General features: G+C 51.5%; 2 protein-coding genes and 3 pseudogenes across 2 annotated transcripts; all 5 read left to right on the forward strand.

Moving 5' to 3' along the window:
- The first annotated feature begins 1,606 nt into the window (after positions 1-1,606).
- Positions 1,607-2,369, forward strand: LOC136000046 (feather beta keratin-like; annotated as a pseudogene).
- Positions 2,370-4,885: 2,516 nt separating this feature from the next.
- LOC136000043 (feather beta keratin-like) lies at positions 4,886-5,618 on the forward strand (annotated as a pseudogene).
- Positions 5,619-7,865: 2,247 nt separating this feature from the next.
- On the forward strand, positions 7,866-8,620 carry LOC136000042 (feather beta keratin-like). The gene is made up of 2 exons (XM_065653717.1): positions 7,866-7,973; positions 8,303-8,620. The coding sequence occupies exons 1-2, from the start codon at positions 7,866-7,868 to the stop codon at positions 8,618-8,620; spliced, it is 426 nt and encodes a 141-aa protein (XP_065509789.1).
- Positions 8,621-10,996: 2,376 nt separating this feature from the next.
- On the forward strand, positions 10,997-11,729 carry LOC136000044 (feather beta keratin-like; annotated as a pseudogene).
- A 2,247-nt stretch (positions 11,730-13,976) lies between these two features.
- On the forward strand, positions 13,977-14,731 carry LOC136000045 (feather beta keratin-like). The gene is made up of 2 exons (XM_065653718.1): positions 13,977-14,084; positions 14,414-14,731. The coding sequence occupies exons 1-2, from the start codon at positions 13,977-13,979 to the stop codon at positions 14,729-14,731; spliced, it is 426 nt and encodes a 141-aa protein (XP_065509790.1).

The raw sequence follows: 14,731 nt of genomic DNA on the forward strand, positions 1-14,731 counted from the left end.
AGAAATACATGTTTTCACTAGATACTATTTCTTGTCTTGGCTGAATGAAAGGTATCTTTCAAAATTCTCCTGCGCCTTTATCTGCTGGGAGACTCTGTAGATATGCACTCTCATCTATGATTGTAAGCCATGCTGAGCCTTCAGCAAAACAACAAGATTGAACCAGGGAAGGAAAGCAACACCCTCAGTACATGCTCTGAGGGAGCAGGGTGTATAAGGATGCTTGAATCTTTACATAGACCCTCACTATGGGGAGTGAGTCGGGGAGAATAGAGAGATGCTAGGAAATGACTTCTTTGCATTTCAAGTTTTGCTTACAGAAGAGTTTATAAGTGGAAGTGTCATGGATAGAAAACTGGTGTGCAGCATTGTTTGACGGTAATGAAAACTCTTTTGTGTTTGAAGGAAATCCTTCCATTACATGCCAGTCTGCAATGTACAGACACACTGGGGATTTCTTCTGCAGGCATATTTGCTTAAACATCTCCTGCCAAACAAAAAGCCCCCTTCATCTTCCTGAATGATGAATTTTTCCTGGACATCTGTGATTAGAGATTTGCCTGCCTCTGTTGGAGTCCCAGCCTAATCGGGGAGGGAGTTTTGTCTACCCTTTGCAATGAGGACCCAGATGGGTTGTGAGAGGAGGGAAGGTGGTGCCCCAAGCAAAGCTGTCATTCCTCTTGGAGACATTCAGCTCCTCTTCTGCCCCAGGAAATGCAGTGCACAGCATTGAATCCTTCCCTTTCTATGCATCTCTGGGGAGATTCTGAGATCTGCAGCTCTCCAGGCTGTCTTTGCTGGCACCACCAGCCCTCACTTGCTTGTGGGGAGTTCTATATGTTGCATGGAAATCTTGCAGACTGCTTGGAAGTGTATGTGCTGTCCTGTCCGTACATAAGGCCTAAGCAGAGGCTGAGGTATGGAAGTAGGAAATGGAAGAAGCAAGAGTTTTGAAGGAAGAAGTAATTCTTGTTAGGGAGTGGTTACTGAAAGTTAACAGCAGTGGCTAACTAATACTTACTTTTGGAAAAGCATTATCATTCTTTCTGAAACATTCCTTTCTGGTGCCTGGGGAAGTCCAGACAATGCTAAAAGAAATGAGAAGGAGAACCAGACAGGCTAATTTGTTCTAAGGGTAATGTGAGATATCAAAGAAAGTTCAAAAGCTCCAGAGCATAGACACCTTGATGAAAAACTGATGATTAAGAAAATTTAAAAAGCCTTGGAGACACAGAGAGCAGTGGATTTGGCCAGTCCCTGAAAAAAGCAGCTCTACCCTTTAATCCTAGATTTATAATGAAAAAAACAACATTCATTACAACAAAGGCCAAAGGCATGCCTCAGGAGAGTAACATGATGACATCACCAGAAAATATGGCACAACTCCACCCAGTTGGCTGAAAGATCTGCCTGAGTTTTGTTGTAAATTCCACCAAAAACATTTTAGCCTCTAATACTGTCACTTGAAAGGAGCTTGTGTGACTCAGTGGACATGTCAAGAACAGGGAAATGAAAAGGCAGCGTTGCAGGGAATGGAAACAAGCATCCCATTTATATCACTGGGAGGCTTAGTATAAAATAAGAGCTTGTCTGGTAAACACATCGTATGTCTAAAGGATGCCTCTGGGCCTAGGGCACTCTGGACATGTATAAAAGTCAGTCCAGCTGCAGGCTGCCTCATCCACTTCTACCTTCTCCTCCTTGGCGAACAAGGTGAATAGCAACCACCTTTGCCTCACTATCCTCTTTAACTTGTTCTCCTCTTCTTCTTTCAAACCTAACTGAGCCTTTTTCTAATGTAGCTTTTCGTGATAGCCGTGCTCCTTGATCCTCTCCCAGCATCTCTGTCCATCTTATTCTCCACGGAAAATAGATGAGAGAAGGTCTGGGCTCTCTTGGCAGGAAGACTTTGGGGACCATGGCTTCTATGGCTCTCTTCCTCCCTGTGAAGTATATCCTTTCTCCTCACCCTGTGCCTTCTCTCTTGCTGAGGATACTGTCCAGCTGTAATTCACATACTACCTGTGCTCTTTTCCTGCCCTCTCTCCCAGGTGCACCTCCATCCCGCAGCCATGTCCTGCTACGATCTGTGCCAGCCCTGTGGCCCAACCCCGCTTGCCAACAGCTGCAACGAGCCCTGTGTCAGGCAGTGCCAGGACTCCCGCGTGGTGATCCAGCCCTCTCCCGTGGTGGTGACCCTGCCCGGACCCATCCTCAGCTCCTTCCCCCAGAACACCGCTGTGGGATCCTCCACCTCCGCTGCTGTTGGCAGCATCCTGAGTGAGCAGGGAGTGCCCATCAACTCCGGGGGCTTTAACCTCTCTGGCCTTGGTGGCCGCTACTATGGCAGAAGGTGCCTGCCCTGCTAAGGCTGGGCTGGATGTCCAGAGTGTGCATTGACCAGGAAGCCCAAAGCCAGGTGCCAGACTGAAGATGCAGCTGCTGGCCTGGGTTTCCAGATAGGGTCAGCAGCCTACTGCCTTCCTGCAAAGGAGAGAAGGAATCAAGGTGCCATCCTGTGCTGTCTGGAAACACAGCCAACTGACATCTTCTTCTTCTCCTGCTTTCTTCTCTGCACCATGAATCCTTTTTGTCTCCTGTCATTCTGTGTTGTGGGCCCATCCTGAAGCAGGCTGCAAGGGGTCATGCTCATCATCCTCTCTTGATGTGTATGAGAGGAGGACATGCTTCCTATTGCTGTGAAGGGGTGCCTGACTGTCAGCCGCCCTTGTAGCAGCCTGCATGGGGTCCCTTCCACCATGCCCTGCTTTGTTTCATTCTTTAGACTCATTAAAGTTTTTGCTGCATTGTAATTTGAGTCTCCTCATGTTCCTTCCCTCTTGGGATGCTCAGCTAAGCTGTCCAGGGTGAAAGATGATGCTATTCAGGGTGTTGTTGATTAGTATCTTTCTTGGGGGATTCAGAGAGTGGGAGTCCCACTGAAATAATCATATGGCGGAGACTGTACATGTCTACATGTGATAATGCCATCCAAAGTCATCCACATCCCTTTGTCTTGAACAGCAGATTGTTGTGTCTCTCAGGAAACCCCACTGATGCTTTCCATGGCACCAACATGAGTGTGATGTGCGAGAGATGCCCAAAGAGTAGAGTCTCCTCACTCCGGCCCACAGATGATATCTTTGTGCCCCTCAGTCACCTTTTCTGAACTATTCAGCCATGTTGGCTGGTTCTTGCACATCACGTCCTGAGTTCAGGAACAAAACACACAGTGGCCCTGATGACCCTCACTCGGCATCTCTCACTCCTCCCTCTCCTCTTTGACCCAGGGCTCTATTTATACTCCATCCTGGACCATAGCCCTTTCTTTAGCTTGGTGGCAGGAGTGTAAGATTTGCTTATGCCTGATTATGAATCCCCTTGGCCTGGACCCTAAGTTGCCCAGTGATTTCTGAGACTTTTCTTGGGTCTGTGTGGGAATTATGGCTCTGGTAAGCAATAAGTGGCCTCTGTTGGGCCAGGTTACCCTCACTGGATCTGGTCCTGATGTGCTGAGTGCGCTGCTTTATGTCAGTTCTGCTCCATCGCCACGAAGCTGGCGGTTGAGCTGGCCTCTGAGCTGCACCTGTCTGCGCATTATCTTTGCTTGGGTACTGTGCAATGTGGCCATTGTTAACGAGGCTGCTGCCCTCCTGGCCTTGTAATCATGCTCACCTCCTGGCTCGCATCCTGCAGGGAGTAACTGGCTCTCACTGAGCCCTGACAGCATTCCTGTTTGTATGGACTTTTACTGTCATCCTCAGGTTAAAGCAGTGCTCCTTCTAAGCTCTCCTCATCATCTTAAATGAGGAATTTGTGCTGGGCATCTGTGATGAGGGAGTAGCCTGTTTGTGGTGGAGTCCCAGCCTAATTGCGGAGGAGTTCTGTCTACCCTCTGCAATGAGGACCCAGATGGGGTGTCAGAGGAGGGCACGTGGTGCCGCAAGCAGGGCTATCATTCCTCTTGGGGACATTCAGCTCCTCTTCCACCCCAGGAAATGCAGTGCAGAGCATTGAATCCTTCCTCTCGTATGCATCTCTGGGGAGATTCTGAGATTTGCATCTCTCCAGGCTGTCTTTGTTGCCACTGCAGGACCTCACTTGCTTGTGGGGAGGTTTATATGTTGCATGTAAATCTTGCTGTTTGTGTGAAAGTGTCTGTGCTGTCCTGTCAGTATGTTGAGCCAAAGCAGAAGCGAAGGTATGGACCATGGGCAAGAGGAAGAAAGGAAATGTATTTGGTGCCCAGCATGTGCCTTTGTTTGCGGGGCACATCCCAGTATAACTGGAGGGATGAAGCAACACTTGGTTGTGGCAGAGCAATGTCCTTCTTTCTGAAACATGTCTGACTGGGGACCTCTAGATGCTGCTGTTAGAGGTGAGAAGGAAAAGAATCATGTTTATTTCTCGGGAGACTGATGCTTGATATCACAGATGGGCTATAACTCAAATGCAGAGCTGACATGCTTGGAAAACTGCTGCCTGAGACAGCCTGAGCTGGTCAATAGGGAAAGCCGAGGATGTGGCTGGTCCTCACAGAGGAACCTTGGTGGAAGTCTGGCCTTTGTTGATAGATTTGGAAGGAAATAAAGTTCCCTATGTTAAAAGGAAACCTCAAAACAAGTCCCAGGATGGTGAGAGTCTGACATCACCTGGCGAGGGAGGTCACCTTCATCTCATTACCTTCATTTTCTTCCTTCTGTGTCATTTCCCCAGAAACATTTTAGCATCTAATGCTGTTGCCCGAAAGGAGCATTTCTGGCTGAATGGGCATGTCAGGAACAGGGAAATGAAAAGGCAACATTGCAGGGAACATAAGCAGCGTCCCCATTTCTTTAATTGTGATGCTTTGCATGCAAGATGAGCTTGTTGGTAAACACATTACATGCACAAAGCGTGGCTCTGGGCCTGGGGCAGTCTGGACCTGTATAAAAGCCAGTCCAACTTTAGGCTGCCTCATCCACTTCTCTTGCCTTCTCCTCCTTGGTGAACAGGTGAGTTGCAACCTCCTTTGCCTCACTCTGTCTTTCTCTTGCTTTCCTCTTTGGCTTCTGAACTTGGTAGAGCTTCTTCTGACAGTGCCTACTTTTTGTGGCTTTTAGCTCCTTGCCCCTACCCTGGGAGGTGGGAGAAGACCTTGAGTTTCTTTGCAGAGAAACCTTGGGAACTGGGGCACTTCGGTCACACTTTCTTTCTACGCTGCCTGTCTCTGCTCTCCAGCCTTTGCCTTTTCACTTGCTGAAGACACGGTCCGGCTGCACCTCACATGCTGCCTGTGCTTTCCCTGCCCTCTCTCCCAGGTGCACCTCCATCCCGCAGCCATGTCCTGCTACGATCTGTGCCAGCCCTGTGGCCCAACCCCGCTTGCCAACAGCTGCAACGAGCCCTGTGTCAGGCAGTGCCAGGACTCCCGCGTGGTGATCCAGCCCTCTCCCGTGGTGGTGACCCTGCCCGGACCCATCCTCAGCTCCTTCCCCCAGAACACCGCTGTGGGATCCTCCACCTCCGCTGCTGTTGGCAGCATCCTGAGTGAGCAGGGAGTGCCCATCAACTCCGGGGGCTTTAACCTCTCTGGCCTTGGTGGCCGCTACTACGGCAGAAGGTGCCTGCCCTGCTAAAGCCGGGCTGGACGTCCAGTGAGTGCATTGACCAGGGAGCCCAAGGCCTGGTGCTGGATCGAGGACGGATCTACTGGTCTGGGGTTCCAGAGGGACTGATCATCCTTGTGCCCTCCTGCAAAGGAGGGAGGGAATCAAGGTACCAGCCTGTGCTGTCTGGAAACACAGCCAACTGATGTCGTCTTCTTCAGCTGCGTTCTTCCCTGCATCATGAGTCTCTGTTTTCTCCTGCTGTCCTGTGCCACCAGTTCACCCTGAAGCAAGCTGAGAGGCCTCCTGGTCATCATCCTCTCTCTATGTGTGTAGGAGGAAGATGTGTGACCCGTTGCTGTGAAGGGGTGTCTGACTGTCAGCCGCCCTTGTAGCAGCCTGCATGGGGTCCCTTCCACCATGCCCTGCTTTGTTTCATTCTTTAGACTCATTAAAATTTATGCTGCATTGTAATTTGAGACTCCTCGTGTTCCTTCTCTCCTGGGATGCCTGGCCAAGCTGACCAGGGGGAAATGTGATGCAATGGGAGGGGAAGAGGGTGGATGAATAAGAGGCTATGGTGGACCTTCCTCATGCTTAGAGAAGCTGAGTACCCTCAAGGGCCACAGTCGTTGGAAGAGACATGCAGCAGTGGAAGGGTATGTGGTAGTGTCTGAGACTGGGCAGGGTGGCTAGGAGCTCTCCCAAGGGATATGTGAGCAAGAAGAGAATCTGGATACTGGCTTCCAGTTGATGAGGCAAGCCATTAACCTGCTGGAAGACATTTCTCTGCAAGCTAACACCCACCTTTCCAAGGCTCTGATTGCATGTTACCACCTGCATTGTGTCCTTCCCTTTTCTCCTCCAAGCACTTCTTCCAAACCCTGGAACTGCAGGAAGTCCCAGAGGAGTGGAAGGGGTATGTGAAAGCCAGCTCAACTGCATAAATGGAGATGTGGGGGCTTGGCCTAGGTTTTGTCACAATAGGGATGGGTTGAGCATGGATGTCTAAAATGGGTAGGGGAGAGGGATGGACACACAGGGATGGTCCTCTGTCATCTGAAAGGAATGGATAGTGTCAGTGGCAAGTCCAGGAAACTCTATGGACACTAGAAGGAAGCAGGGAAGCCATATTTGCCCACAAAAGAGCAGTGTTGTGGACAGAAGCATTCAGTGTTGCACAGTCCTTCCGTGTGTGTCACTGTGTCCTGAAGGGATGCGAGTCTGGAGCAGATGTGCAGTAACTCCTCCAGAACTGCCACTCAACTGCTGAGCAGGCTGTGCCAGGAGAGGTCCCAAAGAGTGATCTTTTTGTCCCTCAAACAAGGTCTTAAGATGTGGAGACTGAAGGATCTGTACCGTACTAGTTCTGTTCTTAGGCCCTCCATCCCATGCCCTTGTCCCGCAGAGGCAACGCTTTGCTTCTGGGAGTCTGACAGTGCTTCAGGTAGAGAAGGAGGCAACTCTGTGCTGTGCTCCTCGAACTGTCCTTGCAAAGACTTGTGGACCCTGTCTGCTGCTGAGCAGGGTTGGGTGTCCTGTGGAAATCGTGTCGAGTACTTGGTCACGCCTGGTGTGCCAGCAGTCTGGATGGCCAAAGCAGAAGTTGTGGCAAAGACAGGGACAGGAAGAAGGACGTGTATGGATTGGCCAGCATGTGCCTTGGACACTGGGGTGCCTCCAGCTTTGCCGGAGGTGTTCAGCAGAGAGCGTTGGGAGGGGAATCGCCTTCATTCCTAACCACTAGTGCTCTGCTGCTTAAGGCAGCTAGGGATGAAGGAGAGAAGGAAGATGGCAAAAGGAGCCTAGCAAGCTTATGTTGAGGGCAAAGTTCAATCTAAGAGAGAGTCTAAAACCCAAGAGCAGAGGTGCCCAGCCTAGAAAGGGGATACCGACTACAGTGTGAGTGAGCAGCGCATGAGAGCGAGCGACCGATGCTGTTGACCCTTGCATGTGTATGTCCAGGTTGAAGCCTCAGGTTTAGGAGGAGACCTGCCTCATTCATCAGGGAACACTTTGAAATGAGGCCCTGGAGGGCAAGAGGCTGGCATCACCTGGCGAGGCAGAACACTCCTCATCACTGGCTGCATCATCAGCCTATGCGAACATGTCATTTTACCCTCTAATGCTGTCACTCGAAAGGAGCCTGTGTGTCTGAATGGACATGTCAGGAACAGGGAAATGAAAAGGCGGCATTGCAGGGAACATAAGCAGCGTCCCCATTTCTTTAATTGTGATGCTTTGCATGCAAGATGAGCTTGTTGGTAAACACATTACATGCACAAAGCGTGGCTCTGGGCCTGGGGCAGTCTGGACCTGTATAAAAGTCAGTCCAACTTTAGGCTCCTCATCCAATTCTCTTGCCTTCTCCTCCTTGGTGAGCAGGTGAGTTGCAACTTGTTTGCCTCAGTCTTTCTCTTGTTCTCCTCTTTGTCTTTTGACTTTACCTGAGCCTTTTTCTTGATGTAGCTTTTCTGATAGCCTTATCCCTTGATTCTGCTCCCAGCATCTCTGTTCTCCTTGTCACAGTGGAAAAGGGTACAGGAAGGTCTTGACAGTGTTTGTAGGGCCCCCTTGGGAACTGTGGCTCTTTACTTACTCTTTCTCCCTATGCAGGCTGTGCCTGCTCTCCAGCCTTTGCCTTTTCTCTTGCTGAAGACACTGTCCGGCTGCACCTCACATGCTGCCTGTGCTTTCCCTGCCCTCTCTCCCAGGTGCACCTCCATCCCGCAGCCATGTCCTGCTACGATCTGTGCCAGCCCTGTGGCCCAACCCCGCTTGCCAACAGCTGCAACGAGCCCTGTGTCAGGCAGTGCCAGGACTCCCGCGTGGTGATCCAGCCCTCTCCCGTGGTGGTGACCCTGCCTGGACCCATCCTCAGCTCCTTCCCCCAGAACACCGCTGTGGGATCCTCCACCTCCGCTGCTGTTGGCAGCATCCTGAGTGAGCAGGGAGTGCCCATCAACTCCGGGGGCTTTAACCTCTCTGGCCTTGGTGGCCGCTACTACGGCAGAAGGTGCCTGCCCTGCTAAAGCCGGGCTGGACGTCCAGTGAGTGCATCGACCAGGGAGCCCAAGGCCTGGTGCCGGACTGAAGATGCAGCTGCTGGCCAGGTTTTCCAGATGAGCTGAGCACCGTCTTGACGTCCTGCAAAGGAGGGAGGGAATCAAGGTACCAGCCCGTGCTGTCTGGAAACACAGCCAACCGATGTCATCTTCTTCTGCTGGTTTCTTCTCTGCATCATGAGTCCCTTTTCTCTCCTGCTGTCCTGTGCCACCGTTTCATCCTAAAACAAGCTGAGCAGGAGTCCTACTCTTCATCCTCTCCCCATGTGTGTGGGAGGAAGAAGCATGTCCCATTGCTGTGAAGGGGTGCCTGCCTTTCAGCTGCCCTTGTAGCAGCTTGCACAATGTCCCTTCCTACCATGCACTGCACTGCTTAATTCTTTAGACTTATTAAAGTTTATGCTGCATTATAATTTGAGTCTCCTTGTGTTCCTTCCTTCCTTGGATGCCCATTCAAGATATCCAGGGTGAAAAGTGATCCTATACAGGCTAAAGGCATAGCTAAATGTGTGTCATTGTCTTGGGGGATTCTGATGACTGCAGTCCCACTGAAATCATCGCTGTGTAGTGATTGCCTTTTCTATGAGACGAAGCCATCCAAACCACCCACATCATTTGGGCCTGAATATCAGACATCCCATGTCTCTTGTCCAATCCAGTGATGATTTCCATCGCTCCAAGATGGGTGTGGTATGTGACAGATTGCCAAAGAGTTTTATTCCTTCACTTCTGTCCCCAGACTGTCTCTTTGTACCTCCAGGCCACTTTCTGAAGTACTGAGCAATGTTGGCAGAGGTGCAGAATCACATTTGGCACTTTGCATGACCTGTGACCCACAATACTGAAGTGAGTACACGTATGAAGTCTCTTTCTGTCCCTTTAAAACCAGAGAAAGTAAGGAAAGAAATACTCCAGGATGCAGCCATTGTGTCTTCCTGCCTTTCTGCCCTGAACTGCAAGACCAGTGATATCAGGGAGGGAAGTAACCTTGCTTATGCATGGAGGTGTCATGTTGTTGGTGTGGTAAACTTGACGAGAACACAGTGGCGAGTTCTGCCACAGTGGGACAAGCTGCCTGTCCCTTCCTTCCACATGCTCTAGTCCTCCACAGATGATGTTTTGACCCACGTCCTCCAGTCTTGCTTCAGGTAAAGTGAGGGGCATCTCCTGTGTTGTCCCATACCCTGTGGGAACCCCTATGGTGTCATTCCCCACAGCTAGAGCCCCGTCTTCCCTGAAAGACGGCTGCTGTCATCAACTCCCCTGTGCCCTGCTGTGCAGGAAGGCCCTCGGGAAATGCACTCTGCATCAAGAGTCATGAGCTATGCTGAGTTAACAGCAGAAGACAGGTAGGGTGAAAAGATCATAGGAGGGAGAGATGGCAGCATCTGCAGCCTGAGATCAGAGAGAGTGGGGTGTGGCAGAACATGGGAGCCTTTGGGCAGACCCTCACCAGATGTGCTGACTGTGAGAGAATCCAGGTGTGCTAGAAGGCTACCTGTGGATTTTCTGGGGCAGGGATATGATTGAAAGGAGCCTCAGAAGAAAAGAGAGATTTTGCACTGATACAATGAATGTAAGCTTCCTTGCTCGAAGGAGGAATTCCTCCCCCACCATTGTTGTGACAGATGGAGCTGGTGTCCTGAGTCCCAGGTGCACAGGAGACTTCCTCTCCTCACACATCAGTGGCCTGAACTCAGGAACAACAGACTCACAGGCCCTGATGAGCCTCACCTGGGGCTCACACACCTCCCTCTCCCCTTTGACCCAGGGCTCTATTTAAGCTCTTGTCCTGAGCCCTGAGCCCTTTCTTAAGTTGGATGGCAGGAGCATAAGCCTCCTGTTGTTTTACAGATTTGCTTATGCCTGATCATGAGTCCCACTGATCTGGACCATAAGTCGCCTACTGATTTTGGAGACTTTTCTTGGGTCTGTGTGGGAGTTATGGCTCTGGTCAGCAATGAGTGAGCTCTGTTGGGCCAGGTTATCATCACTGGATCTGGTCCTGATGTGTGTACTGAGTGCGCTGCTTGTTGCCAGTCCTGCTCCATCACCACAAAGCTGGGGGTTGAGCTGGCCTCTGGGCTGCACCTGCCTGCTGTCTCTGCATTTTCCTTGCTCAGGTACTGTGAATACTGATCATTCCTCTAATATTTCTGTATCAATTGTCTTGCAAAAGTGCTAGCCTCTAATACTGCCACTTGAAAGGAGCCTGTGTGTCTGAATGGGCATGTCAGGAACAGGGAAATGAAAAGGCAGCATTGCAGGGAACATAAGCAGAGTCCCCATTTCTTTAATTGTGATGCTTTGCATGCAAAATGAGCTTGTTGGTAAACACATGACATGCAAAAAGGGTGGCTCTGGGCCTGGGGCAGTCTGAATCTGTATAAAAGCCAGTCCAACTTTAGGCTGCCTCATCCACTTCTCTTGCCTTCTCCTCCTTGGTGAACAGGTGAGTTGCAACCTCCTTTGCCTCACTCTGTCTTTCTCTTGCTTTCCTCTTTGGCTTCTGAACTTGGTAGAGCTTCTTCTGACAGTGCCTACTTTTTGTGGCTTTTAGCTCCTTGCCCCTACCCTGGGAGGTGGGAGAAGACCTTGAGTTTCTTTGCAGAGAAACCTTGGGAACTGGGGCACTTCGGTCACACTTTCTTTCTACGCTGCCTGTCCCTGCTCTCCAGCCTTTGCCTTTTCGCTTGCTGAAGACACGGTCCGGCTGCACCTCACATGCTGCCTGTGCTTTCCCTGCCCTCTCTCCCAGGTGCACCTCCATCCCGCAGCCATGTCCTGCTACGATCTGTGCCAGCCCTGTGGCCCAACCCCGCTTGCCAACAGCTGCAACGAGCCCTGTGTCAGGCAGTGCCAGGACTCCCGCGTGGTGATCCAGCCCTCTCCCGTGGTGGTGACCCTGCCCGGACCCATCCTCAGCTCCTTCCCCCAGAACACCGCTGTGGGATCCTCCACCTCCGCTGCTGTTGGCAGCATCCTGAGTGAGCAGGGAGTGCCCATCAACTCCGGGGGCTTTAACCTCTCTGGCCTTGGTGGCCGCTACTACGGCAGAAGGTGCCTGCCCTGCTAAAGCCGGGCTGGACGTCCAGTGAGTGCATTGACCAGGGAGCCCAAGGCCTGGTGCTGGATCGAGGACGGATCTACTGGTCTGGGGTTCCAGAGGGACTGATCATCCTTGTGCCCTCCTGCAAAGGAGGGAGGGAATCAAGGTACCAGCCTGTGCTGTCTGGAAACACAGCCAACTGATGTCGTCTTCTTCAGCTGCGTTCTTCCCTGCATCATGAGTCTCTGTTTTCTCCTGCTGTCCTGTGCCACCAGTTCACCCTGAAGCAAGCTGAGAGGCCTCCTGGTCATCATCCTCTCTCTATGTGTGTAGGAGGAAGATGTGTGACCCGTTGCTGTGAAGGGGTGTCTGACTGTCAGCCGCCCTTGTAGCAGCCTGCATGGGGTCCCTTCCACCATGCCCTGCTTTGTTTCATTCTTTAGACTCATTAAAATTTATGCTGCATTGTAATTTGAGACTCCTCGTGTTCCTTCTCTCCTGGGATGCCTGGCCAAGCTGACCAGGGGGAAATGTGATGCAATGGGAGGGGAAGAGGGTGGATGAATAAGAGGCTATGGTGGACCTTCCTCATGCTTAGAGAAGCTGAGTACCCTCAAGGGCCACAGTCGTTGGAAGAGACACGCAGCAGTGGAAGGGTATGTGGTAGTGTCTGAGACTGGGCAGGGTGGCTAGGAGCTCTCCCAAGGGATATGTGAGCAAGAAGAGAATCTGGATACTGGCTTCCAGTTGATGAGGCAAGCCATTAACCTGCTGGAAGACATTTCTCTGCAAGCTAACACCCACCTTTCCAAGGCTCTGATTGCATGTTACCACCTGCATTGTGTCCTTCCCTTTTCTCCTCCAAGCACTTCTTCCAAACCCTGGAACTGCAGGAAGTCCCAGAGGAGTGGAAGGGGTATGTGAAAGCCAGCTCAACTGCATAAATGGAGATGTGGGGGCTTGGCCTAGGTTTTGTCACAATAGGGATGGGTTGAGCATGGATGTCTAAAATGGGTAGGGGAGAGGGATGGACACACAGGGATGGTCCTCTGTCATCTGAAAGGAATGGATAGTGTCAGTGGCAAGTCCAGGAAACTCTATGGACACTAGAAGGAAGCAGGGAAGCCATATTTGCCCACAAAAGAGCAGTGTTGTGGACAGAAGCATTCAGTGTTGCACAGTCCTTCCGTGTGTGTCACTGTGTCCTGAAGGGATGCGAGTCTGGAGCAGATGTGCAGTAACTCCTCCAGAACTGCCACTCAACTGCTGAGCAGGCTGTGCCAGGAGAGGTCCCAAAGAGTGATCTTTTTGTCCCTCAAACAAGGTCTTAAGATGTGGAGACTGAAGGATCTGTACCGTACTAGTTCTGTTCTTAGGCCCTCCATCCCATGCCCTTGTCCCGCAGAGGCAACGCTTTGCTTCTGGGAGTCTGACAGTGCTTCAGGTAGAGAAGGAGGCAACTCTGTGCTGTGCTCCTCGAACTGTCCTTGCAAAGACTTGTGGACCCTGTCTGCTGCTGAGCAGGGTTGGGTGTCCTGTGGAAATCGTGTCGAGTACTTGGTCACGCCTGGTGTGCCAGCAGTCTGGATGGCCAAAGCAGAAGTTGTGGCAAAGACAGGGACAGGAAGAAGGACGTGTATGGATTGGCCAGCATGTGCCTTGGACACTGGGGTGCCTCCAGCTTTGCCGGAGGTGTTCAGCAGAGAGCGTTGGGAGGGGAATCGCCTTCATTCCTAACCACTAGTGCTCTGCTGCTTAAGGCAGCTAGGGATGAAGGAGAGAAGGAAGATGGCAAAAGGAGCCTAGCAAGCTTATGTTGAGGGCAAAGTTCAATCTAAGAGAGAGTCTAAAACCCAAGAGCAGAGGTGCCCAGCCTAGAAAGGGGATACCGACTACAGTGTGAGTGAGCAGCGCATGAGAGCGAGCGACCGATGCTGTTGACCCTTGCATGTGTATGTCCAGGTTGAAGCCTCAGGTTTAGGAGGAGACCTGCCTCATTCATCAGGGAACACTTTGAAATGAGGCCCTGGAGGGCAAGAGGCTGGCATCACCTGGCGAGGCAGAACACTCCTCATCACTGGCTGCATCATCAGCCTATGCGAACATGTCATTTTACCCTCTAATGCTGTCACTCGAAAGGAGCCTGTGTGTCTGAATGGACATGTCAGGAACAGGGAAATGAAAAGGCGGCATTGCAGGGAACATAAGCAGCGTCCCCATTTCTTTAATTGTGATGCTTTGCATGCAAGATGAGCTTGTTGGTAAACACATTACATGCACAAAGCGTGGCTCTGGGCCTGGGGCAGTCTGGACCTGTATAAAAGTCAGTCCAACTTTAGGCTCCTCATCCAATTCTCTTGCCTTCTCCTCCTTGGTGAGCAGGTGAGTTGCAACTTGTTTGCCTCAGTCTTTCTCTTGTTCTCCTCTTTGTCTTTTGACTTTACCTGAGCCTTTTTCTTGATGTAGCTTTTCTGATAGCCTTACCCCTTGATTCTGCTCCCAGCATCTCTGTTCTCCTTGCCACAGTGGAAAAGGGTACAGGAAGGTCTTGACAGTGTTTGGAGGGCCCCCTTGGGAACTGTGGCTCTTTACTTACTCTTTCTCCCTATGCAGGCTGTGCCTGCTCTCCAGCCTTTGCCTTTTCGCTTGCTGAAGACACTGTCCGGCTGCACCTCACATGCTGCCTGTGCTTTCCCTGCCCTCTCTCCCAGGTGCACCTCCATCCCGCAGCCATGTCCTGCTACGATCTGTGCCAGCCCTGTGGCCCAACCCCGCTTGCCAACAGCTGCAACGAGCCCTGTGTCAGGCAGTGCCAGGACTCCCGCGTGGTGATCCAGCCCTCTCCCGTGGTGGTGACCCTGCCCGGACCCATCCTCAGCTCCTTCCCCCAGAACACCGCTGTGGGATCCTCCACCTCCGCTGCTGTTGGCAGCATCCTGAGTGAGCAGGGAGTGCCCATCAACTCCGGGGGCTTTAACCTCTCTGGCCTCGGTGGCCGCTACTACGGCAGAAGGTGCCTGCCCTGCTAA

The sequence above is a fragment of the Caloenas nicobarica genome, chromosome 31, assembly GCF_036013445.1.
Source record: "Caloenas nicobarica isolate bCalNic1 chromosome 31, bCalNic1.hap1, whole genome shotgun sequence".
Taxonomy (NCBI): domain Eukaryota; kingdom Metazoa; phylum Chordata; class Aves; order Columbiformes; family Columbidae; genus Caloenas; species Caloenas nicobarica.

Excerpts from the sequence above, each read along its gene's own strand:
- LOC136000042 (XM_065653717.1), top strand. The coding sequence starts at position 7,866 with ATGCACAAAGCGTGGCTCTGGGCCTGGGGCAGTCTGGACCTGTATAAA. Across the intron at positions 7,974-8,302 it reads TTCTCCTCCTTGGTGAGCAG|GTGCACCTCCATCCCGCAGC; the intron begins GTGAGTTGCAAC and ends CCTCTCTCCCAG.
- LOC136000045 (XM_065653718.1), top strand. The coding sequence starts at position 13,977 with ATGCACAAAGCGTGGCTCTGGGCCTGGGGCAGTCTGGACCTGTATAAA. Across the intron at positions 14,085-14,413 it reads TTCTCCTCCTTGGTGAGCAG|GTGCACCTCCATCCCGCAGC; the intron begins GTGAGTTGCAAC and ends CCTCTCTCCCAG.